This window comes from Rhizomucor pusillus (assembly GCF_041956525.1).
Source record: "Rhizomucor pusillus strain CBS 183.67 unplaced genomic scaffold VTP01scaffold_3, whole genome shotgun sequence".
Taxonomy (NCBI): domain Eukaryota; kingdom Fungi; phylum Mucoromycota; class Mucoromycetes; order Mucorales; family Lichtheimiaceae; genus Rhizomucor; species Rhizomucor pusillus.
The window spans coordinates 933528-957893 of NW_027192145.1; the positions used below are offsets into that span (position 1 = coordinate 933528).

Genomic DNA, 24366 nt, shown 5'->3' on the forward strand with positions numbered 1-24366 from the left:
GCGTACAAAAGGCGCGCGTGCGTCTGTCGCTCTTTTTTACGCGACGACGACTGCGACCGCGTCCGTCTAGCCACTCAGGCCGAACTAATTCTCTGATATCCACACACACACACACAGCATTACTGGATTTTAACCAATCATTGTAATACATCACTGTATTATCGCAAAGAGCATGGTTCAAAAGAAATTTAAGACCTGATATCAAGAAAATGGCTGTGTTATTTAGCAAGCTGCTGTCCAGGGGTGCCAAAAAGCTGACTTCTATTCAGGCAAACCCGAATCGCACTTGTTCTCCCGTTGTCCATGCCTCAAGTTACTTTGTAAGTGTTCCCAAATGGAATATTAGATTGGGCAACCAAAAAGCTAAACGCGCTGTCTTGCATAGGTATCCTCTAGGTATATCGAAATATACACCGTGCATTATCATTAGGATTCTCTGACAGCAGCGCCAGAAAACTACACCTTTGGCACTAAAGATCCACAGCCCGAAGAAGATCCATCAGTTGCTGCGCGTCTAAAACGCCTGGAGAATGACTATGAAAGAGATGGCATGCGAAGAACAGTTGAAGCTGTGCTAGTAGTACATCAGCACAACCATCCACATGTTCTGATGTTACAGATCGCGAACGCATTTTTCAAACTGTGAGTTTTCACACCTTGCGCGAGATCATTCATTCCACAAACGTCGCATTCTCAAACCTTGTTTTACGTGTTCAGACCAGGACATTATTTACGACCGGGACAGGACGAGAAGGAGGGTCTCCAACAGATCTTGAATGAACGGCTAGGTCCTCCAGACCCTAAAGACTGGGCAAAGGAACCAGAATGGATCATAGGCGAATGCTTAAGCACTTGGTGGCGGCCTAACTTTGAATCATACATGGTAAACCGTGCATTTCCATCTGAGAGCAACAAACGTTAACGTGCTTCATAATGTAATCGACCAGTATCCATATATTCCCGCGCATGTCACCAAGCCAAAAGAGAAGAAAATGCTCTATCTTGTACATTTGCCTCCGCACAGTAAGTCATTTGCCATTTCACAATGTTCAATGTATCTGACTATGTCCTCTACAGAGGTATTATCGGTACCCAAGAATATGAAATTACTAGCAGTTCCTTTGTTCGAAGTCTACGACAACTCCAATCGCTACGGCGCGCAGTTATCAGCGATCCCGCATTTACTTAGTCGATATGAATTCAAGTATGAGAAATAACATCATGGAGCTTGTGTCTCCATCTCTTTATTTCTAGATGTTCACTAGTCTTCGGTAACAGAGTGATTGACCTTGGGGTTGAAGAACAGCGAATCCTTCCCCCAGAAGAAGTCCTGCAAATCGTGTCAAAATTTAAAACACGAATTGAGTATTGCGCAAACTGCGATGCTTACCCTGACACGCCAATTTCTGTATTCATAATTCACAAACTTGGGGGGATGGTGCTTGACATGCTCTTGGTGCTGCTGGTAAAGGTTGTACGCGTTGGCACCAGTCGCAAGCAAACTGACAATGTTGTTTTTGAGAGTTACATACAATGTTCCGTGGTTAATAATAATCGCACGACTTACCTTGGAATGCAGACGAATAGACAGATTTTCTGCCAGGTAGAAGCAGACTCTGTATAGTTTGTGAGAAAAAAATCATACGTTCGATTCTCAATTTCCCCCGCTTGGAACCAGATTCCCTTACGTGCGGCGTGATGCTTGACACCGTCGCGTTGCTTGGCAAATTCAGTGTTGCTGACCTTGGTCTCAGAGACCTCAGAGACGGCAGTGGTGAAGCGACGGAAGGAGCGAGAGAGTTGGGGTTTGAACAATGCACGGGAAGCCATTGCAGAGCACGAAGGAAGAACAGAGAAACATATATGCCGCTGTTAGACGGGGTTTTTTTTAACGGGGTGTTGTGCAACGTCGTCACCCAAAATTGGATTCTGTCAGACATCAGGTTCGCATGAAAAGAAGCTACTGTAGAAGGAACTATAGTGGTTAAAGAGACTGATGCTTACCAAGTATTTGGGGACGTCAACCATGGATGAACACCTTGGGTGAGCGCTATCGAAAATGTAAACAACTAACATATAGGACAGAATTGCCTGCCACGACCCAAATATCAACACGTCTGGGTATGATGAGTATGTAGGTAATGGTTTATGAAAACAAAGCAAATGCATGAGATTTTAACTGCTTTTATGTGCTTTTACAATGGTCAGACTTGTTTTCACCATTTCAGCTATGCTTCGAAATGATTCAATGCACTCCAAGTCCTCTACGACGCGACGGGCATCTAGCATATCAGAGTTGGCGGTCTCCACCAGCTGTTCAATGTCGCGCAATCCAGCCTTCGATTCAGCTATTTGCGGCACTTTGCGATGGATATGCTCCGAGACGCGATGCAAGCCGAGTGAAGCATCGTTAAATGAACTCTTGATTGTATTCTCAAATTCGTGCGTAGCTATATCAAGTTCCCACGTATGTGGGTACACGTTCAAAAGAAAATTGTGTCAAAAGCTCTTACTTGTTTGCGCGTTTTCATACACTTTTGCATTTTTGGCTTGCATATTATCGTCCGTTTCTCCGTGCAGAGAGACTGCATGCTGAAGAAAAGTGGTTGCACTGGAACTCATAATATTGATACTGGAGTTGGAGGCCCTTCGGGCGTAAACCGACAACTGATCGAGAGAAAATGTAGGTGATGAGGGAAGACGCAAGGATTCTGCAAAGCGCGTCGCAGAAAAGGAGCTGCGAAGGGACAAAGGTTCAAGCCTTCTTGCATTCCATCCATCCCGGCTGCTAGAACTCGATCCTTCTCCAGACATTGTCACACGTAGCGGGTACTGGTCGGAAGACAGGACAACGGTTCTTAAGAAGACTCTGGCGGGAATTCTGGTTCATGTTCACGGAAACATATTACTGTAATCAAACAGCTAATTACATATTGTATTCCATAAATTATTATTATTATCAAATGATATAAAAGAGCATATATTAGAATACAGTCGAATAGAATAGCTTATGCAACGCATATGAACTAGTAAAAGGATGGGGAGCGAGTGACGATAGCATATGTCAGGCCAGAGATCAAACCAGCGATCGGGAGTGTAAAGATCCAAGCAAACATGCACCAGGCGAGCATTTTCCAGTTGACGGACTTCAAGTTCCCGTTACATAGACCAACGGCAGCTGTGGAGCCCGTGGCACAGTGCGTTGAACTGATAGGGATACCAAGCTGAGAGCATGTAAGAATCGTAATTGCAGCGCCGAGTTCGGTGGAGAAACCTCGGGTGGGAGTCATGTAGGTGATATTGTTTCCCATACGGCGCATGACTCTATATCCAAGAGTTACCAAACCAATATCAATTGCAATACCGCCATACACGAGGATCCAGATTTCTACAGGGATTTTCTGGTCAGGGTCTACGGCACCAGTGTTCCAAATACTGAAGACTGCAGAAAGCGGACCGACAGCGTTGGCAACGTCGTTGGAACCATGCGCGAATGAGAAGACCATGGCAGTCAAGATTTGCAAGAATGAGAACATGTATTCAGTGTCATTATCGTACTTGACAGCAGCAGCGTGGATATCCTCGAGGTGACTAGCGTTTATATTACGGACATCCTGTCGAAGACCATGAAGTACGATATTGAGGATACGGTCTTTGATAGATAAGGGCGCCTCCGTTTCTCCCTGAGCTTGAGACTCCGTGCTTGCATGGATAGAAAGACTGCTTTCGTCGAGCTTCTTGGAATCTTCTTCAACAGTCTTTTCAGTAGCTTCTTGTTGATGGCTTTCATCAACATTTGCGGAAACCTCTTGTTGAATGGTCTCAGGATCCTTGACAGTGGGCCGCTTGGGAAGAACAGGGATAACAAACACATGGTACCACTTGATGTCTTCACGATCGACGACCTTGCGTTTAAGCCAGGGACGCACAAAGATTATACCTAAAATACCAAAGAATGCGCCAATGCCAAAAGCAATACCAACGATAGCACCGATTGTTAAAGTCTTTGCAGCAGCCGCTCGAGGTGCACCCTTGTACATGATGTAAAAGACTTCAATGGTGACCGTGATAAAGAAGAAGATTGGTGCAGCCCAGAGACCATACTTGACGCTGTTTTTTCGTTCAAGGACACCGTACTTGACGATCAGGTAAATGATAGCCGTAAATGCACCAGAGACGACGGGAGAGATAAACCACGAAGCAATGATACCACCGACGCCGTTCCAAGACCAGTCGACCGTGTTAGGGCCAAAGCTAGCGAATCCCATACCAATGATAGCGCCAACAATGGAGTGGGTCGTACTGACGGGCCAGCCCTGCCGAGAAGCAAAAATCACCCAAGTAGCGGAACCAAATAGTGCGCAAAGCATACCGGTCATCAGAAGTTCAGGTCGCTCGACAAAACTGTCAACAGGAACGATACCACTCTTGATTGTTTCCGAGGTCATATTGCCCAAAAGTACTGCGCCGAGGAACTCGGTAAAGCAGGCGATGATGGCAGCTTGTACCAGTGTCATAGAGCCCGAAGAGACGGATGTTGCAAAGGCATTGGCTACATCGTTAGCACCGATACCGTAGGCATCAGCAAACGCTAACACCATGGTGACGGCGAAGATCCAGGTATAATCATGAGGGTTCATCATCTTGCCGGAAACCGAAAAGAGAAACGTTACTGATTCGCGAAATAGACATAGCAGCCTTTTTGTTCCTCTTAAATAAACCTTGATCCAGCATTGTTGTTGCATGTGGTTCCGCCTTCCCATTTATGGCTTGTTGCACATTGATCTTGTTGAAATTTCCACCTCCAATGGCATCGCACTTTCAATACACGCCCCCTTGGATCATGATAACTTGTGGAGTCGCATCTGCTCGTCCGAGAAAACATCAAGTTCCTGTTACCAGTATTTTGCGTATAAAAATTTCCTTTTTGAATGACCTGTGCTCGCATTGCTAGATAATCGTCGGCTTTCCGTGGAATCGCAGGAACGCCTCGGTACTTCCAAGAACTATCGCGTCAGCCAGACAAAGCAATCTGTTTGAGCACGCTCCGAGTGTGATCTATATATTTTAGCTATAGTATCGCGGCTGCGTATAGCATGATCATTTTCAAATCAAGGGTCTGAAAATGCCCGTATGGAGCTTCTAGAACCGCCATATTCTTTCAGTGGATTGTCGACAGGGATAAAACCTATCGAAGTACTTGATCCGTGCAATAAAACTAATCTTCTTGAGATTTGAAAATTGTATCCTTTGTGAAATACAGTATATACACACAGCGACATCCAGGGAGGAGGAATGCATGCACCCTAAAGGTTTATACGGTTGCATGGAACAACGTGGTTGCACGTGTAGTTGATTGGAAGAAACATGCGATAGCAGTACGTCTATCAGTCAAGAAATTCTGACAGGTACACATTATATGATTAAGGTATCATATCGCAACCCGTCAGAGATGGTCAGAGTATCAGAACATTCTTAAACCGAGCAGCATATATGTATGTCAATCGTCAAAGTTCATTGAAAATTTACGATACCACAATTTTTCATAGCATATATTGACAACACATATTTTCATCTCTATTTATCTGTCAGGAATGAACTTCAACGCTGTTACAAGAATTATGGATGTCTTGCTAAGCGGATATGATCAGTGCGTTCCTCGGGCCTGATTTGCGTGTCTGTTTAAATCCGGCGGCTTGCATGGAAAATGATCAGCAAATAATGTCCGCCATTTTTGTAACTTGTTTCTCGAACGCGTATCAGCCCATTCATTCACGGCATGGAGCAAGATCTGTCACTGATCACTCCTGACGAATATAGACATCTCTATTCGAAAGTGATTGAAGCTGAAGGCTTATACGACCAACGGAATTACAAAGAAGCGTCTGCACTTTATAACTATGCCGCGAAGCAAACGAGTGCGAATTTATCAATGACACTGTATCTGAGGTGGTCAAAGTCACTGGAGAAGCAAGGTGATATCACTGAGGCACTCAATTGTGCGGAAAAGATGATCCATCTCGTCCCGGAATGCTCTGCTGGTTATCTACGGAGCAATGAGCTCTTGGTCAAGCAGAGCAGATTCGAGGAGGCGCTGCGAGTTCTGGCGGATGCGGAACAAAACATGGCAGACATCAGCCATGATATACGCTCTCGTCGGGATCAGACACTTGTGCTTGCGAATCAACAGAATATGCAGAACTTGGGGCAACTTTCGGCTGAAATATTTGACATGATCTTTACAAAGCTAAGCTTCACCGATCGAGGCAAATGCTTGAGCGTTTGCCGAGGATGGAAAGAACGACTGGAAAACTGGCCAAACTTCTGGGATGGCATCAACATGGATCATTACGTGATGAATATTTATCAGAAGAAACTCCAGTGCTTACATGCTTGCCTGGTTGGAAAGGATATCCGTGGAATGGTACTAGGGCGTACTCGATATCAACGCTATTGTTGTCCAGCGCCATGCGACATGATGAAGCTGCTGAAGGACCTTTGCCAAAATAACATCAGCGTGAGGAAACTTCGTAAGTTTATACTTACAACGATTACAAAAGTAACACCAACTGGAAATACTATCTGTTGTCAGAAATTCATTGTACATACGGTTTACCTGTCAAGGATTGTCTTCCATTCATCTCGCTGAACAGGCATAATTTGACTTGCTTAGATTTAATGGCAGAATGTGACGCAACTATCCATGATGTGAGCTGCATACTAGGCATTTGCAGTTTCCTGCAAACATTCACAGCCAGCTACTCGAGTCATCGTGAATGCAAGCTATCTGCACCGGAACATCCTTTAAAATTGAGGCATCTTTGTTGGTTACAAGCTGGCAGACAGCAATTACAAGATATGCTGACAATCGCTGGAAGCTGCCCTCAATTGCAAATCCTTGAATTCTCACGGCCAGATCGAACTCTCTATAACTATGAAAGCGTGGCTCAAGTACTGGCGAAGCTTCCGGATCTCTGTCCTACCATTCGTATCATACGCGTCTCAAACGGACTAAATGCCGACCACCAGCTCTGCAGTGCTGATCACCACATGTCATCACTGGATATATCAAGCGATATTGAATTGGCGTCTAATTGCCTTGATCAGGTGCTATTGCTTTTGCAATATCAACTTTGTCATCTACAGCTTGCAATGAAGGGTGAGAAAGAATTAATCAACCTCTGCAGCACTGTAACTACACTCGGCGGCTTGCCAGCTTTGAAGTTGCTGGACCTGACAATTGTTCATGACTCGGAGTACTCAGATGATGCTTCACTTGGCAACATCAATGCCGCAGAGGCCATAGTACCTTTATTGAGCAAGTGTGGACTAATACAAGAGCTACGTTTCAAGGATATCGATTTTGCCGGCTGCATGATCGGAGACACATTTGCCAAATTACAGAATTTACAATTTCTGGCACTGAATAGCTGCAAAGGTCTCGATTTGGACGACCTAAAGAGCTTTGCATCCTCATGTGATACTATGGAAAAATTCACAATTGACATGAACTCGCTTGGCGGATCCACCGGGGATGGCATCCCATTGGAAGGAATCTTAGGTATAGCGACAAAGTTCCCAAAATTGCTTGTTTTACACGTGGCATCCAAGGTCTTCCAGGGACAGCCAAGCGATTGTAAATCATTCATGCAGAGAATGGTGGACAAGAAACTAGCATACCTCATTATAGACTTTAAGATCAATCAAAAATGCCTGATGCAGCTCTTACAAATACCCACGCTGCTCGCGGTGTGTCTTGACAGATTCGTGAAGATGAAGCGCACCACTGTGAACAACGCAATTACCAGAACAGGTGTAAACATCCCCGTGTACCTTGAAACATTTACAAGAACCCCGACAGGAATACTAACTCGGTTCCGAAACGGAGACGGCGACGTGGACATGACATATGTATGTCGCAAATCGATGGAATACTGGTTGCAGCACTGACGGAGATGCTCAATTGCACTATACCATTGCTCAAGCTTGCTCCTCCATCCCTATCTTGCGCACTCATATCATCTGTAAAATACGTAACTTAGCACTTTATTTATCATTTAAAGTATTGCATGTGTTACTTTGGCTAGATAATATTTTAAATCGTACATAATTTTCTTGCAAAAATGTTAACCCTAAACTTTAATCTCGCTGACTTGGTAATTTTGCCTTTGTTCTCACGGAAGATAATTATCGACGCCTGTTACCCCGAGCGATGCTCTCTTTCGCTTGATCATGACTGCACCCGGTCTAGAGGGCGTGCGTTTCCTTGTTCACACACCCGTATTCACATTCGTCACGGTAACTAAACTCGATATCGAGTAACACGTAGCTGGCAAGACTAGTGCTGAACAACGGGTTTCTAGGGACTTTTGGACTCCCGCCACTTTTCATCAGAGCACCGCGGAAAAATCAAAGTATTGGAGATTGGATGTGGGTAAGGCTACTGCTTTAGAAGATGCAAGTCGTCATACGTTTTCTAATTTGAGTGTATATAAGGAATGGCGAGCTAGCTGTGCTGTTAAAAAAGTATTACAATGACAACATTGACGTTATTGCTATTGACCCATCGGTGAACGCTATCCAATTTGCCATCGATAACTATTCATCGTACCATGTAACGTACAAAAAGGCAATCGTCGAGGATTTTGGAGAGGAGCACGATGGCACCTTCGACTTTATCATGTTTTCAAAATCGCTGCATCACTGTGAGGACATCAAACATGCAAGTGCAGCAGCAGTGAGCTTTCAGTGTTACATAGATTTCGCCTAACTGCATCATCTGCATATAGGCGCTCAATAGGACGCACGCATTGCTGAAACCAAAGGGGTTGCTTCTAGCTGAAGAGTTTTACCAGCATGATGTCGAAAAGAGGACGACAGCGTGGCTCAGCGACCGCGTCGATCTTGTCAACGCAGCTGGATTATACACTCAAGCTGCCGCTGATCATGTAGAGAAAGAACGCGTCGGTGAGATGCTGGATGCAAGCCGATCAGGACATGATAGGTGGTACAGTTATTTTTCCGAAAAGAACCATCCTATGCCGCCAAGAGGTGTGATCGACGCTGCAATTGCGGAAGTGTTTGGAGGCGAACCGCAAGTAGTACGCAATTTGCCGTTTCTACACAACGTTTTCGTTCCAATGGGGTAAGATAGAATCAATTGAAATCACCAGCTAGATCAGGAGTTGCTAACGAGATACTCTGTAGATTGGACGATTCATCCGTCGGATCGAAAGTCTTGGCTACGTTTATGGCGCAGGAGGATAGAGCTATTCGAGACAATGTTATAGAAGGCGTGGGCATTAATTATGTAGCCGAGAAAGTCTGAATGGAAAATATATTGAAACCATTAAGATTTGTAAAGATGCTTCTGAGTTATCAAATATCGACAGAGCATACGCACTATTGAGAAAAAATGCTGCAATGATTTCTTCCCGTCTTGATCCGTCACACCTGGACCTTCGTGTCTGGCCTCCAACTTGCTCACCTGCTTTACAATCATCGTCGTGGATCAATGCACGCATAGATCAAGATGCACGCGTTGGTCGCTTTGTCACTGCAACGGCCGACCTAGCACCTGGTTCGCTTGTCCTAAGCGAGAAACAACCATACGCCAAGATTCTTTCGAAAGAACGTCGAAGTACACATTGCGCGAATTGCTTTCAGGCGTTGCCGCGCCGTATACCCTGTCGCAACCGCTGCCGTTGGCGTGTCACTTATTGCTCGCTTCGCTGCGAAAAAGTGCATTGGAACAAATTGCATCGTTGGCTGTGTCAGCTGGATGCGATCGATCGATACGATGATACATTTTTGCTTGCATTCCATGCATATACTATCCAGGTAAAAACGATATGTGCAGAAGAATTTTTTTTCGCTTGCTCATGAATCCATATGCAGCGCACGATACCAAACCTCGTTTCTCATATGGATACACATTGGACATCCGAAGTCGAATCGTTTGCGTCCATCTTTTATCTACCATTTGATGCATTTGCGTTTATTCTGGGCCAAGTTAGGAGCAATTCATTTGCAATCCAGTCTCGCACGGACGATGCCACACTCGTTAAGCAACAAAACCTGGGAACGGCAGTGTACTTGAATGCTAGCATGTTTAACCATGCTTGCAACCCGAACGCCGTCGTCATGTTCAGTCCTGAATCTGCCCTGAGCGTACGCACAACGCACAGTATTCCATCGGGCAGCGAAATTTCAATCAGCTATGGCCCTTTGGCTGTGCGCCAGTCTACTGAGCAACGACAATTAGAGCTGCAGAAAAAGTATCATTTTCAATGTCAATGCGATGCCTGCTTATCAGGTGCATGGGATAGATGTTACAAGTGTCGTGGATGTAAGGCTGCTGTAGGGCGCGGGAATAATTGTACTGCGTGTGGACGATGTATGGATTGGAATAAGATATACAAGGCAAGATAACGGATTTGTATTGATATTTACTGATCGAAAACTAATCTTTGTTCTTTTACAACGATGGCCAGCTGGAAAAGTCGTTGAATAAAATCGACCTGGAACAGGCATTGAGGCTGCAACAAGAATTATATGTTGATAAGGCATACGAGATAGGTCGCACATGCGACCGCATCGCAAAGCACTACGCTGATCTAGGTCTATTCGACAAGGCCGCACTGTATTGCGAGAAATCTTTGGAAATCATATGCAAACACTTTGGACCATCAAGCATAGAAGCTGCAGAAGAATCTTTCAAGTTGTGCACTTTACTGTTTAATGATCACAACATACATCCTCGTCGACTGGTACAACAAGTAGAAGCAACTATAAACTTATTCAAGAGAATGGGACTAGATCAACAGACACCAAATGACTATCAGGATTTGTTAAATATCTCTCAACAAAGCCAACGAAGGGCCTTTTATTTAGCGTGATATAGGAAATGCCAAGGAGTTAATTGTGGTGAAAAGAGTGCGAATGAGAATAGACTAGGCTTCTTTCTTATGTACAGAGATAATAGAAAAAGATGTGTCTATCGGGTGCTTGTTTACCACTCGTCTTCATCAGAGTAGACTTCTTCACCACGCTTGCGGCGTTCCATACGCTCCTTCTTCTTCTTACGGAGTTCCTTGGAGGTGAGTTTCTCCTTCTTCTTGACAGCCTTGATGGTGTTGCCCTGAGCGTCGACCATATCTTCTTGCTCCTTCTCCTCAATGACAGTGGTACCGTTGCCGGAGACCCAGTTGTGACCAGAGGGAGTAAGTTCACCGTTGTCGACCTTCCAGACTTCAGTGCAGAGAGCTTCAGAGAACTGACGGTTGTGGGTAACAATGACGACACCACCGCCGTATTCCTTGATAGCACCAGCCAAAGCACCAAGAGAGTCACGATCCAAGTAGTTAGTAGGTTCGTCAAGAACCAACATATGAGGACGGTTCCACATGGCAGCACCAATGACAAGCTTGACCTTCTGACCACCAGACAAACCACGGATGCGAGAGTGAGTAGCGAATTCGGGTTCCAAACCAACTTCGCTCAAGTGCTTCTCGATTTCCTTGGAGGTCAAGGGACGGTTGAGACCCAACTTGGCGGCTTCTTGAGCATCGACTTCGGCGATCTTCTTACCGAAGCCCATCTGTTCAAGACGCTGACGGGAGATCCAGGTGTTCTCGACAGAGGACTTGCCGACCCATTGGACTTCGTATTCGTAGGATTGCTTGAGCTTACGACGGCCGACAATGTCTTCAACAACACGCTTTTCACCATCGATGACGAAGGTCTGGCTCATTTGCTTCTCTTCTTCCTCGGTGATTTGACGGTCAACCTTGTCGAGTTCTTCACGATCTTCACCAGTAGCATAACGCCATTGGATGTACTCGTTAGGAGTGATGTCCAAATGCTTCTCAATGTGGTGGAAAGCGTGCTGAGCGACGTAGGCAATACGCAAGTTGGGGTGCTTCCAGACAGTACCGCTCTGAGCCTCCAACTCACCAGTCAAGAGCTTGATAAGGGTAGACTTGCCGGCACCGTTGGGACCAATGACAGCGACACGGGAAGCCAAAGAGCACTGCATGCTAATGTTCTTGAGCTGCTTCTTCTCAGTACCAGGGTACTGGAAGTCGACGTTCTTCATCTTCAAGATGGCACGCTCCTTAGTCTTGATACCTTCCAACATACCGGGCTCGGGGAAGCGGAAAGAGATCTGAGCAGCATCCAAAGAGTAGTAGGAAGCAGCAGCGGGAACCTTCTTGACGAATTCGGACAAGTTACCCTTGTAGCGCTTGAGCTTGTAGTTCTTTTCGTAGTGGATAATATCAGAGCAGACATGGTCCAAGAAACCAGAGTCGTGGGAGACAATGATGGAGGTGACGGTCTTGAGACCCAACAAGTAGTTCTCCAACCAGGCAACGTTGACAACGTCCAAGTGGTTAGTTGGTTCGTCCAAAAGCAAAATGTCGGCGTTCATGAGCATAGCACGGGCAAGAGCCAACTTCATCTTCCAACCACCAGAAAGAGAGCCAATGGTCTTCTTGCTAACCATTTCCTCAGTGAAACCATATTCACGCAAGATTTGAGCAACCTTCTCGCGGTCCTTGGTTTCAACACCCTCGGAAGAAATGATGAAGTCAACCAAGGGAGTGTCAGCCTCGGAACCATCAATGTCATGTTCGACGTAGACAGTCTTGAGCTCAGACTTGGGAGGGAAACCTTCGACTTGTTCGTTGGCAATGGCACGCATGAGGGTAGACTTACCACAGCCGTTGTGACCGCAGAGACCATAACGGCGACCACGCTTGAGACGAAGGCTGGTGCGGTTCAACAAGATCTTGGCACCGTAGGCAAGAGAGAACTCGCAGTTGCAGAGATCCTCACCCTCATCATCATCTTCCTCAGGGTCCTTGGGAGTAACGGCTTCCTCGCAGACCTCAAGAGCCTTGGCAACGAGAATTTCGGCATCAGCAGCAGAAAGGAAAGCCTTGACAGTGGGAATGAGAGCCTTGAACCAAGCATCCTTGATAAAGTTCTTGGCAACGCAGAGAGAAAGAGCAACATCATCGATGAACTTGACAGTAGCATCGAAGAAGGTGTCGAGATCAGCGGGCAACAATTCCTTGAAAGCCTTGTTGACCTTCTCGGCCTTGTCAGCCTTGGTGTAGATCTCGGTATTGGAAGTGCCGACACGGGCCAAAGTAGCAAGAGCCTTCTGGACGACACCACGGCATTCAGGATCAGCAACGACATCCTGAATCTTTTCAAGAGCAGGCAACAAAAGAGGCAAGAAAGGAGCAGCGACTTCGGGATCATCGACGAGCTTGCACATGTTGTCGATGATAAGAGCAGACTTACGCTTGATGGGAGTGGCACGCTCGTTCAAACCACGGCTGAGCAAGGGAACCATGATAGAGAGGGTAGCAGAGTCAACTTCCTGGACGAAGGTAGTAGCACCGAGCAAGTGAATGGTTTCAGGGACGTTCTCAGGCTTGTTGATGCATGCAATGACAGCAGGAATGAAACGCTCGATATCCTTGTTGTCAATCATGGTGCAGACGTTCTCCATGGTGGCGGTGGCGGCCTTCTTGACATCTGCCTTGGTATCCCACATGCAGTCAGAGACAACGGGGATGACATCGGGGATAGTGACGAAGAACTGCTCCTTGTTGATCTTGACGAGCTCATCCAAAAGAGCCAAGGAGAGCATCTTGGTTTGCCACTTGCATGAGTTGCCCAAACCTTCAAGAAGATAAGGAACAATGACGGGAGTGGTGTAAGGGTTGACCTTGTTAACCAAGTTCTTGGCAGCCTCAGCAGCAGCGTTCTTGACAGCAGCCTGCTTGTCAGCTTGGAGTTCCAAAAGGTTGGCAACGAAGGGAACGATGAAGGGCTCAACCTGACCCTCAAGGCTGTTGTCGGAAAGAGCCTTGACGGCGGCAACAGCAGACTGGCGAGCACCAGCGCTCTTCTTGTTGCCGAACTCCTTGGTGATAGCATCGAGGATACCGAACTGCTTCAAGGAGTAGACGCCGTTGGCGTTGACGAAAGCGGCGAGCTCCTGAGCAGCAGCTTCACGTTGGTCGTCGGCGGCAGCAAAGAGTGTCTTCAACAACTCCTTGGCCTTGGTGGTTTCGGTAGCGCTTGGAGATTCAGCGACCTTCAAGGCGGTGATCTTCTTTGTGTCTACAGCAGCTGGCATTTTTTGTCGTCTAGTTTAATATACGAGAGAGAGTGGCGAGCGACAGTGCCAGCAAAGAGTAAAGAAGAGGGGAAAAGGAAGGAGCAAGTTCGAGGCACTGGATCCACCAAAATAAAAATTTTTTTAAAAACTCCACCACGACAAATCAGAAAATTGCACAGCGACATGAAATGAACCAGTTTCCATAAACGAGACAGGCTTCAAAATTTGATTTGATGAGTTTAACGGCCTTGCTTTCTGCAAAGAATTCCCTATTTGTACTTTAACTGGTATATCTACATCCGGGCATCGAGCAATCAGTGATGTTCATTGTCACTGCGGTGATGAGACATGAGTATCCATGGAAATAAGGGCAGAGGAAAAACATTTCTATGCTTTAGTTTTGCAGAATGGGAGACACGGAATACAAATATTGTTGCACTGCGCATAAATGAAGACAAGGCAGAAATTAAAATGATACAAAGGGAAATGATATGTATAAAAGATATTCTATGAAGAGTATGCTTGTCGGATACCAGCGTTCGTAGACATATCCCAAACGTGGATGTTCCCGTTGGAACCTGAAAGTGCCAAATCGAATGGTGTGTCAATGGAGAACTTTGCACTGAAGATATGACCCTAAAGATATGCAAGCGAATTAAACGACCATCCAATCAAAACCTGGATTGCATTCCCATTTTCAGAATCCTTACCAATTCAAAATTCTTGCTGGTGATCATGCTCGGCTTGTTATCCCTGGTGTTCCATACCTTGACCTTGCCGTCCGTGCTGCCAGTTGCGATGCATCCAGTGAAGTGCGGGTTAATATCCAAGGCGCTGACGGCACCGTCATGCGCTTGCAGAGTGAAGATGGGTTTGGTGCCAACGCCGTTGTCTGCTGCCCGGACATCAAAGTATTGAACTACACCGTCTTCAGTACCGACATAAAAGTTTGTAGGGTTGTGAGGATCCCAAACAACACACTCGATATCGCTGACGAGATTCCACTTTGTAATTTGCTGGGGTGAACGAGCATCCAGAGCACAGACAGACTTGTCATACGATCCAGAAATGAAGACTGTGGCTTCAGCAGGGTTCCACGCAACTGCTTGAACTTTGCCATTGTGATGAGTGTATGATTGGGCGCAAGTTGAGGAGCTTAAATCCCAAAGCTTGACAGTGCTATCTGCGGATGATGACAGCAAAAAGTTGCTAATTAAAAGATAAACGTAAACATCTTTTCTTTACACTACATATATTTTACATATTTTACACCTACCGGTGCTGCTTATTCCACGATAGATCCATCACAGCATCTACGTGATATTTGGGATTGGCTTTCTTTGATCGTTTCTTGTTCTTGTCGGTATGACCGAGGATTGTTTGGGGAATCATATTGTCGACCACATCCAGGTCCCAAATCTCAATATCAGGCTCAAAAGTTCCTACCGCCACGTAGTTTCCACTTCCTTCTGTTCCAGCTTTCTCGCCAGTGTGAAAGTCAAGCCATTCAAGACAGAGCGGGAACGATGGAAGCATGATATCGTGGTGACAATACAAGTTATCAGCATCCTTTTCGTAGACATAAAGCTCCAATTGCGAGACGTCATCCTCCGTCTTGGCGGCAATAAGCAACATATCATCAGGCAAAATCTGCATTTCCTCCAACTCCTCTTGTTCATCCACGTCGTTGCTAAGAGTGACGTAGGGATCATCCTTTTCGTCACTGTAGTAAGCTAAATCCTTTGGACGCGAGAAAATGGCAGGCTCTAAAAACCGCTTCGATCAGCCATTCTTCAAGATATCAGGAGCCAAACTGAGCATACCTTGTTTCTTTTCATTTTCATCTTCCTTATCGTAATCATCCAGATTGTATTCAGAAAGGTCGTTTGGATCTCTAGGTGTACTAGGCTCCTTGCTTTCATCTTGGCCGTCGTGGTCCATGGAAGCGCCGTGTTCTTCTCCATCGTTATCAGTGTACTGGTCATCGCTAACAGGAAACCCAAGTCAGTCTAGCTTTCTCGAGAGAGTACCGTTTGGCTTGCAAGACTTACGAGTCATTTTCAGAGTCATCGGCACTGTCGATTTCCATATCGGCTTTTTGTGCTTCCTCTAGATCAGCTTTGGCCTCGCCAAGGCGATCGGCGGCGAATTGGTTCATAAGCTCGAGTTCTTTTTCGTCCACCTTAAACCTCTGAGGATGTTGGGCGGCAACGCCCTTCTTGATCCATTGAATTGCCGAGATCATTGCAAGAAACACACCTTGCTTGAACTTTTTTTTCTCGCCCGCTTTTGCAGGAAATTCAGGTCCGGGGATTTCAAGCCGAGAGGCTTAGAAGAGGCATTCTGCCCTCAGCATCGCAGCCATTAGAAGATCCTAACTGCTCAACAGTTGGTAACCTAAAATCTTATGTTGTGTACCTTGAATACTTTCAAATAGTTCCTAACAGCTATTCATTATATATATATGTATATTTGCGATTCACCATGAATAGTCATTCTTTTTGTGCACGTTAAAGGAAATAAACTACCAAAGAGTATTATGCCAATGACCTGTGAGTCTGCGTGGCTAGCTATTGTTGGCGTTTTTCAGACGCAATTAAGCGTGAAAGAGCTTATTGGAAAGGACCTTTTGGAATGCTGCCGTCCTGAAATCCTGGATTATTTTTGACTCCTTGGAGACTACCACATTGGTTTATGTTAGAATTAAGGCGGCCATATACTGTTATTAATACATCCAAATTTGCTGGGAAAATGTCGATTAAATTACCAAGCTTTGCTATTTTACATAGAAGTTTTCATGGTTTTGTTGTAGCAACTGCAAAATTGGAGGCCACTAACATTGAAAGAACTCGTACGCGACAAGCACTTAGCAAAAACAGATGCTATCATGTCAGGACTATTTGTTGTCTATGTCTGTCCTACATTTGAGACCTGCTTGGATCGTCCGCAATTTGTATCTTAATCTGGCAGGAAGGTATAAAAAAGAATAGACAGGAAATATATTAAGCAGAATTTATATGCGTATAGAGATTTATATATTGTCTCAAGGCAAAAGCAACCATTATCGATGGCCGGTTTGTCACTTTGTTGTTGCCTTTTTTGCGTCAGCGAATGGGCGTTGGTTGCCACAGTCGGAAATCTATGGATTTCCAACAGAACTCCACCCACCCACACTCTTGTTCCCAAAAAGACAAGCAAGCAAACTTGGTTTTAATGGCAGGCTCAAGTCAAGATCTTGGCCCGAGCGATCCTGCCAACATTCACCAGTCTGTGTCCACGGCATCAGAGCGAAACCGCGTGAGCATAGATTCGATACACTCTTATAGTCAGGACGATGCAGATGACCTGATCCTCGACGATCACGAGCCTATACTAGCAAACACCTCACCAGCACGCCCTTTCCGAGGCAATACTCGGATAAAAGGTCCCAACACCATATGTCGTATCGTCTTTTTAACACTCTGTTTAGCGGGGTAAGCTAAAGTCCGAATCATGTTATGCAGACATGGCTCATGCGTTCGCGTCACTACTAGGCTCCAGTTCACATGTAAGTGGGCTGTCTTAGATGAAGGCTATAAAGACATGTAGTAATTAGGATTGATATTGAAAATGAAAAAGGGACGGTAGAAATGGCGTATGGTTAGTAGACTGTTTGCAGAAATTCTGGTTGAAGCGGCTATAATTTCGATTTGTTTCACAGGCACGCCGTATCTGTTATCGTTAGGTTTGACAAAATCATCCATGTCCCTCGTTTGGATTGCAGGGCCTTTATCAGGTAGTTTTCGATGGGAAAGACGTTTGAGTCCACAGAGCCACTCATCATCGGATCAAAAAGGTTTATTGATGCAACCGATTGTTGGAGTCCTGTCTGATCGCTGCACATCTCGATTTGGAAGACGGAGGCCTTTCTTGATTATAGGAAGCATCATTGTTACTTTCAGCTTGCTAGTTATTGGGTGGACAAGAGAAATAACTGGAATGCTTACTGGAAGCCAAGAAGGAGAATCGGTATCGCCTCTGTAGAAATAGACCGAGAGTTGAAGTACGATGTTAACATTTTTATACACTAGTTCACAAAACTGTCTATATTCATCGCCATTTCCTCTATCTATATCTTGGACTTCAGTATAAACTGCGGTAATTCCTAAAAGCAAGCGAACGTCAAACATACGGATGTGGTCTAATGTCAAGTAGTCCAGGCTTCTTGCAGAGCGCTACTCGTCGACTCTTTACCACCATCTCTTCAAGAGGATGGAACAGCTTGGGCTGGACGAATGGTCGGTTTGGGGAATGTTGTCGGATACTTTATGTAAGCTTTAAAACATGAAGCATTGGCCATATATCTAAATTATGCTTAGGGGCTACGCAGATTTAGTAGCCGCATTTCCCTTCCTTGGCGACACACAGCTCAAAGTATTGTGTGTAATTGCAGCCATTGTGCTATTACTATGCGATGCCGTTACCTGCTATGCAGTCTCTGAAAAGACCCTTGTAAAACAACCTGAGTATGTACACTTATCAATTGTTTATCAAACAAGAGCCTAGTTGACCTTGAATGCGTCGTGATAGGAAAAATTCGTGGAAGGCGCCGTTCAAGGCTCTAACTGCTATCACCTCAAGCATATGGAATCTTCCAAAGCCGATACAGCGTATTTGCAACGTGCAATTTTTCGCTTGGATTGGCTGGTTTCCCTTTTTGTTTTATTCAACAACGTGGGTTGCAGAGATATACGATCAGAATGCTCTGCAACAGCCGAATGACGATTCTGACGCGGTCGGCCAGGCAACACGCGCTGGATCATTCGCATTTTTGGTATATTCTATTGTGTCTTTGGGAGCATCGTTTTTGCTGCCGCTTATCGTTGCACCATCCTACAACCAGGATCCATCCAAAGCGACCGGACCGACATTCAAGTTTACTTACAAAGGCGTCACTTACTCCATCACACCATCCAAGTATCTTAAATTTTCGTTCCTGACATTGCCGCGGGCGTGGACAGCTAGCCATGTTATCTTTTTTATTTCCATGCTATGCACAATCTTCGTATGGAATGTACTTGGAGCATCGATAGTGATCGGCATCTGTGGTATCAGCTGGTCTCTCACCATGTGGGCACCCTTTTCGCTTTTAGGCGAGTATATTTCAGAATCTGAGGCTAAGCAACAAACCCAGGACAGAGAATACGACGAAGAAAATCCGTTAGGAGTTCATCGGGTTGCCATGTCCTCAAGAGTGAGCCTCGCTGCAGGCGGAGCAGGACTTGGAGCGGAAGGTGGTATCTACCAACTGGTGGAGCAACAGATAGAGGACTCCAGAGAAATTGATGGCCAGATGGAAATGCAGCCTTACAAAGATGAGAGCACACAACCTGAAGAACGACAATCGAATGAAATTACAAACGATCAACAGCGCACAGACGTAAATTTGGGTCCTTCCGCAGGCGTCCTTCTCGGCATCCACAACATGTACATCGTTCTTCCTCAATTTCTCGTCACCTTTTTCAGTAGTATTATCTTTCATTTCCTCGAAAAAGGCACACCCGAGGATGGAGAAGCATCTTCGGATGCCATCGGCGTCGTCTTACGTTTTGGAGCTATAATGGCTGGCATTGCTGCGTATCTGAGCACACGGATCGGCAAGAATCCCTAAAGCATACCCCAATTGCGCTTTATTTTAGACATAGCTTTTATTCTGTACAATATTCCGATAAAAAAAAAAAACAGGGTATTATTTTCCTTGTTCTTGATGATGGAGTTGCTTGTCAGCATCAATTTTAGTTTGTTCACCTTGACTCTCTAGATCGCCATCTTGAATAAGAACTCCCAAAGCCTCCTGTGCAGTCCCTTTGATACTTTGAAGCCGGCTCTGCAAATAGTTATCTGAGGATGATGATGTTTTCTCTGCTTGTGGTCGCACAGGCGTTTGAAGATCTTCAGAACTGATATTACCATCGCTTCGAGCTTGTGAAGTGCTTCCACGCTGAGAGACGGGTTTCAGTGGCGATGAGAGCGATTGATCCTTGTCATTGTCATCCAGGCTACGGTTCGCAGTTGCAGGATGTAGCTGATTCATGGTTGTTCACAGTAAAACACAAAGGGAAACAAGAAGTTCGAGCATCCCATGGAAAGCGGTGTATCAGGTGGTACGAATCGACCTGACGCACGAATGACATCTCGCGCGGCGACGGCCGCCCGTTCCGCAAAACTGTGTTTGAAACCGAGTTAAATCAAAAAAGCAGAGCGCTCCACGTTTCGCCCTGAACGCCAAAGTCAACTTGTTTGCGAAATGTAGGTTTTTACCGGCAGGTCTCGCCGATCGCTACTAGATGCTGAATTGCAACGTGTTTCAGGACGCAAACATTGGTACAGTCGAAGGCGATTGCCTCGGCCTCGCTGCACAGGCCGTTGCCGCTAAAGTGGCACTTTTATGTGTGGCCATTTGCTAGCATGTTATACCCTGTGTGGATCTACATTTACTTTTTCAAATACGACATCTACCTGGGATCTGAGGAATGGACCTTTGTAACGATTGGCACAATTTTGACACTGCACGCATTATCGTTCCTGGTTTGTCAATGGAGTGTCTCGATCAAGGCATTCCTGACGTGTGTTAAAGTAAAGAACGAGATTCGCTACTGGGAAAAGTGAACAACAATGCTGATTTGTGGTTGTTCAGGAAACGGATATCCGTAAAGCGACAATCATCAAGGTCATACCTTATCGGCATCAAGGTGTCGGTACTTTGTGTGAGATTCATCACGCCAAGGTATACATTTGATCCATAATTAAATCGATCAGCGACGTGATGTATTGACTATTTTCGGCTATAGGACGATATCCATTTTTACTTTCAACAAAACAAGTACATCTACGATTTTGACAAAAAGCAGTTCAAGCTGCTCGTGTATCCCTCGGATCTGTGTCCTCCTGTAGGGACTTTTCAGTCTACCAAAGGCTTGACAACAAAGAAGGAGATTGACGATGCAAAGGAGAAATATGGATCGAACAGGTAGATCAGTGCAGAGAAAATGCAGTTGGCAGGGAAACCAGACTTAACACATCTTGATTTTAGATTCGAGATTCCTATGCCGACATTCACTGAACTCTTTAAGGAACATGCCGTGGCTCCTTTCTTTGTGTTCCAAATCTTTTGTGTTGGTCTCTGGTGCCTGGATGAATACTGGTACTATTCTCTGTTCACCCTATTTATGCTGGTCGTTTTCGAGGCGACGGTCGTCTTCCAGCGTCTCAAGACAATTGGCGAATTCCGGGGCATGAACCAAAAGCCATTTACAGTCTATGTCAAGCGAGAAAACAAGTGGATTCAGATTCAAAGTGACGAACTTCTTCCAGGCGATGTTGTCTCCATTGGTAATTTTGGTTTGATTAATTTTTCTGGAGAGAAGGCTGACATATTTGTAAAGTGCGCACAAAGGAAGATCAAGGTGTCCCTTGCGATGTTGTAATCGCCGATGGAAGCTGTATTGTCAATGAAGCAATGCTTTCAGGCGAATCGACACCTCTTTTAAAGGAATCGATTGCCTTGAGAAATCCCGACGAACCTTTCGATTTGGTGAACACTGACAAGCTAAATGTTTTGTATGGAGGCACGAAAGTGCTGCAGGTCACGGCGCCCGAGAAGGATGCAGCACCTGATGGTGGTTGTGTTTGTGTTGTTGCTCGCACCGGTTTTGGTACTTCTCAGGGCAACCTTGTCCGCACAATGATATTTTCAACAGAGCGGGTTACTGCCAACAACCTCGAAGCATTGTTATTCATTCTGTTCCTCTGTGTTTTTGCTATCGCTGCTTCCGCATACGTCTGGATCAAGGGTGTCGAAAACGGCCGAAAACGTTCCAAGCTACTCCTAGACTGTATTTTGATTATTACTTCGGTCGTACCTCCAGAACTCCCCATGGAACTTAGCATGGCAGTCAACAGCAGTCTGGTTGCTCTCGCAAAATTCGGTAAGTCAAAGAATGAAATACCGTTTAGCTTTTATAATCAACTCACAGATCACCGTCCCAGCCATTTTCTGTACGGAGCCTTTTAGAATTCCTTTTGCTGGAAAAGTTGACGTTTGTTGTTTCGATAAGACTGGTACTTTGACAAGCGAAGACTTACTTTTCGAAGGTGTCGCATGTGCAAAGTATGTGTAAACCTGGAATGTTAAAACGTGTTTTTATTGAGACTAATCTGCAACGCAAAGACCAAGCGTTCCTCACGACGAACTTGTGAAGGCTACCGAAGTTCCAAACCATACCAAGTGGGTCCTGGCATCTGCCCATGCTCTCGTGCAGCTAGAAGATGGTATCGTTGGTGATCCCATGGAAAAGGAAACCCTAAAGGCACTCGATTGGGAACTAGGGTCTCGCGAGGTCGTGTCTCCCAAGGAATCTAAAAAGAAGGAAAATTTACAAATTCGTCGACGATTCCAATTTTCTTCGGCCCTGAAGCGCCAGTCTACTGTCTCCATCCTTGTACATCCGGAATTTGGCCGACACAAGACGTTTGCCGCCGTCAAGGGTGCACCTGAAACTTTGCGCTCTATGTATGTAGAAGTCCCCAATGATTACGACGATGCCTATAGATACTATACTCGACGTGGCAGCCGTGTACTTGCTCTCGGTTACAAGTTTATGGAGGATGGCCTAACTTCAGATCAGGTATTGGCTGAAAATACCGCACTATGTTCTCACTGGATAATTTAATTTAAAATACTATCCATGTAGATTAATAATCTCTCTCGAGAATCTGTTGAGTCTGATCTGATATTCGCTGGATTTATCGTGTTCTCGTGCCCGCTCAAACAGGATGCTGTCGAAGCTGTCAAGGAACTCAATGCTTCCTCGCATAGATGCATCATGATCACCGGTGACAATCCCCTTACTGCTTGTGCTGTTGCACGTGAAGTTGCAATCGTCGAACGTGAGGTTCTTATCTTTGACAAGGATGGTGACAAAACTGTTTTGCACTCTATCGATGAATCAATCCACATGGAAATTGAACCCGAATTGCCTTTGGACAAGAAGATCCTTGATAAGTACGACATTTGTCTCACAGGCTCAGCCATGAACGATTTCATGGATAAGCCTAACATGAGAGTTATATTGGAACATACTTGGGTTTACGCTCGTGTGTCACCATCGCAAAAGGTAATTGTGACTGGGGGAAAATTCTATCATGTAGCTTCTAATGATCCATACATTAGGAATACTTGCTGACTGGACTTAAAGACCTTGGCTACACAACGTTGATGGCCGGGGATGGTACCAATGATGTTGGAGCTTTGAAGCAGGCACATATCGGTGTTGCACTGCTGGACGGTACACCCGAGGATCTGAAGAAAATTGCTGAGCGCCAAAGAATTGAACGGTTGAAGAATATGTACGAGCAGCAGAAATCGCTTGCTGCTAGATTCAACTCGCCCGTTCCCCCGCCTCCGCCAGCTATTGCACATTTGTACCCGGAATTTTCGCAGCAAAACCAGCAAGCGGCTGCAAACATGACGCCTGTGCAACGTAGACAAATGGAGCAAAAGCAAAAGGTAAGACATAATGTGAAGTCTTGGTTAGCTTTTAACCTATTATTTATCACGCCTTAGATCGAGAATATGACGAGCAAATTGATGGAGGAGATGGATATGGAAGAGCCTCCGACTATCAAGTTTGGCGACGCATCTGTCGCTGCTCCTTTCACATCAAAATTACGAAATGTTATGGCTGGTAAGGTTATCAGAAAGCTGTCGTGGGACGCAAAACTTTTGTTTGCTGATAGGGGAAACTAGTCAACAACATCATCCGCCAAGGACGCTGTACTCTTGTTGCTACTATCCAGATGTACAAGATTCTGGCCCTCAATTGCTTGATTTCGGCGTACAGTTTGTCCGTTTTGTACCTCGATGGTATCAAATTTGGAGATTTGCAGCATACTATTTCGGGAATCCTCATGGCCGTGTGCTTCCTCTGTATTTCGCGGGGCAGGGTATGTGCGCATGCGCACGCAATCAATCCGTCCGTTCGTCGTATAGAAACTAACTTTGTGCTGTAGCCCCTTGATAAGCTCTCCAAGGAGAGACCTCAGCCCAATATCTTCAACCCTTACATCATTTTGTCTGTCCTGGGTCAGTTTGCTGTTCACATTGCCGCTTTGGTCTATGTGAACTCTCTCGCCAAATACTACGAACCGTGAGTCCAGGAAAGGAAGTTTGTATCCATTATCTAATAGCC

General features: G+C 45.4%; 12 protein-coding genes across 12 annotated transcripts; 6 read left to right on the forward strand and 6 right to left on the reverse strand.

The window, feature by feature from the left end:
* Positions 1 to 209: 209 nt before the first annotated feature.
* Positions 210 to 1217, forward strand: VTP01DRAFT_6571 (uncharacterized protein; the record flags this gene model as incomplete). The annotated part of the gene is made up of 5 exons (XM_069385487.1): positions 210 to 396; positions 453 to 642; positions 718 to 883; positions 948 to 1023; positions 1078 to 1217. The coding sequence occupies 5 exons, from the start codon at positions 210 to 212 to the stop codon at positions 1215 to 1217; spliced, it is 759 nt and encodes a 252-aa protein (XP_069242944.1).
* Positions 1218 to 1261: 44 nt separating this feature from the next.
* VTP01DRAFT_6572 (uncharacterized protein) lies at positions 1262 to 1830 on the reverse strand (the record flags this gene model as incomplete). The annotated part of the gene is made up of 4 exons (XM_069385488.1): positions 1262 to 1330; positions 1391 to 1502; positions 1568 to 1616; positions 1689 to 1830. The coding sequence occupies 4 exons, from the start codon at positions 1828 to 1830 to the stop codon at positions 1262 to 1264; spliced, it is 372 nt and encodes a 123-aa protein (XP_069242945.1).
* Positions 1831 to 2175: 345 nt separating this feature from the next.
* On the reverse strand, positions 2176 to 2814 carry VTP01DRAFT_6573 (uncharacterized protein; the record flags this gene model as incomplete). Its single annotated transcript, XM_069385489.1, has 2 exons — positions 2176 to 2450; positions 2514 to 2814. The coding sequence occupies 2 exons, from the start codon at positions 2812 to 2814 to the stop codon at positions 2176 to 2178; spliced, it is 576 nt and encodes a 191-aa protein (XP_069242946.1).
* A 212-nt stretch (positions 2815 to 3026) lies between these two features.
* On the reverse strand, positions 3027 to 4601 carry VTP01DRAFT_6574 (uncharacterized protein; the record flags this gene model as incomplete). The annotated part of the gene is made up of 1 exon (XM_069385490.1): positions 3027 to 4601. One exon carries the CDS (start codon positions 4599 to 4601, stop codon positions 3027 to 3029), a length of 1575 nt encoding a protein of 524 aa, XP_069242947.1.
* Positions 4602 to 5779: 1178 nt separating this feature from the next.
* VTP01DRAFT_6575 (uncharacterized protein) lies at positions 5780 to 7950 on the forward strand (the record flags this gene model as incomplete). Its single annotated transcript, XM_069385491.1, has 2 exons — positions 5780 to 6530; positions 6593 to 7950. The coding sequence occupies 2 exons, from the start codon at positions 5780 to 5782 to the stop codon at positions 7948 to 7950; spliced, it is 2109 nt and encodes a 702-aa protein (XP_069242948.1).
* Positions 7951 to 8232: 282 nt separating this feature from the next.
* VTP01DRAFT_6576 (uncharacterized protein) lies at positions 8233 to 9328 on the forward strand (the record flags this gene model as incomplete). The annotated part of the gene is made up of 5 exons (XM_069385492.1): positions 8233 to 8298; positions 8364 to 8434; positions 8497 to 8722; positions 8790 to 9145; positions 9208 to 9328. 5 exons carry the CDS (start codon positions 8233 to 8235, stop codon positions 9326 to 9328), a joined length of 840 nt encoding a protein of 279 aa, XP_069242949.1.
* Positions 9329 to 9423: 95 nt separating this feature from the next.
* On the forward strand, positions 9424 to 10898 carry VTP01DRAFT_6577 (uncharacterized protein; the record flags this gene model as incomplete). The annotated part of the gene is made up of 3 exons (XM_069385493.1): positions 9424 to 9840; positions 9898 to 10422; positions 10494 to 10898. 3 exons carry the CDS (start codon positions 9424 to 9426, stop codon positions 10896 to 10898), a joined length of 1347 nt encoding a protein of 448 aa, XP_069242950.1.
* Positions 10899 to 11011: 113 nt separating this feature from the next.
* Positions 11012 to 14155, reverse strand: VTP01DRAFT_6578 (uncharacterized protein; the record flags this gene model as incomplete). The annotated part of the gene is made up of 1 exon (XM_069385494.1): positions 11012 to 14155. One exon carries the CDS (start codon positions 14153 to 14155, stop codon positions 11012 to 11014), a length of 3144 nt encoding a protein of 1047 aa, XP_069242951.1.
* A 489-nt stretch (positions 14156 to 14644) lies between these two features.
* On the reverse strand, positions 14645 to 16382 carry VTP01DRAFT_6579 (uncharacterized protein; the record flags this gene model as incomplete). The annotated part of the gene is made up of 5 exons (XM_069385495.1): positions 14645 to 14773; positions 14848 to 15346; positions 15414 to 15903; positions 15961 to 16124; positions 16189 to 16382. The coding sequence occupies 5 exons, from the start codon at positions 16380 to 16382 to the stop codon at positions 14645 to 14647; spliced, it is 1476 nt and encodes a 491-aa protein (XP_069242952.1).
* Positions 16383 to 17350: 968 nt separating this feature from the next.
* VTP01DRAFT_6580 (uncharacterized protein) lies at positions 17351 to 19787 on the forward strand (the record flags this gene model as incomplete). Its single annotated transcript, XM_069385497.1, has 9 exons — positions 17351 to 17610; positions 17671 to 17684; positions 17756 to 17776; positions 17838 to 17912; positions 17973 to 18145; positions 18208 to 18274; positions 18332 to 18446; positions 18496 to 18642; positions 18707 to 19787. 9 exons carry the CDS (start codon positions 17351 to 17353, stop codon positions 19785 to 19787), a joined length of 1953 nt encoding a protein of 650 aa, XP_069242953.1.
* Positions 19788 to 19865: 78 nt separating this feature from the next.
* VTP01DRAFT_6581 (uncharacterized protein) lies at positions 19866 to 20210 on the reverse strand (the record flags this gene model as incomplete). The annotated part of the gene is made up of 1 exon (XM_069385498.1): positions 19866 to 20210. One exon carries the CDS (start codon positions 20208 to 20210, stop codon positions 19866 to 19868), a length of 345 nt encoding a protein of 114 aa, XP_069242954.1.
* Positions 20211 to 20584: 374 nt separating this feature from the next.
* On the forward strand, positions 20585 to 24328 carry VTP01DRAFT_6582 (uncharacterized protein; the record flags this gene model as incomplete). The annotated part of the gene is made up of 12 exons (XM_069385499.1): positions 20585 to 20752; positions 20814 to 20903; positions 20968 to 21146; positions 21210 to 21508; positions 21562 to 22104; positions 22166 to 22286; positions 22347 to 22803; positions 22870 to 23292; positions 23349 to 23684; positions 23742 to 23862; positions 23925 to 24121; positions 24188 to 24328. 12 exons carry the CDS (start codon positions 20585 to 20587, stop codon positions 24326 to 24328), a joined length of 3075 nt encoding a protein of 1024 aa, XP_069242955.1.
* Between the last annotated feature and the right edge of the window lie 38 nt (positions 24329 to 24366).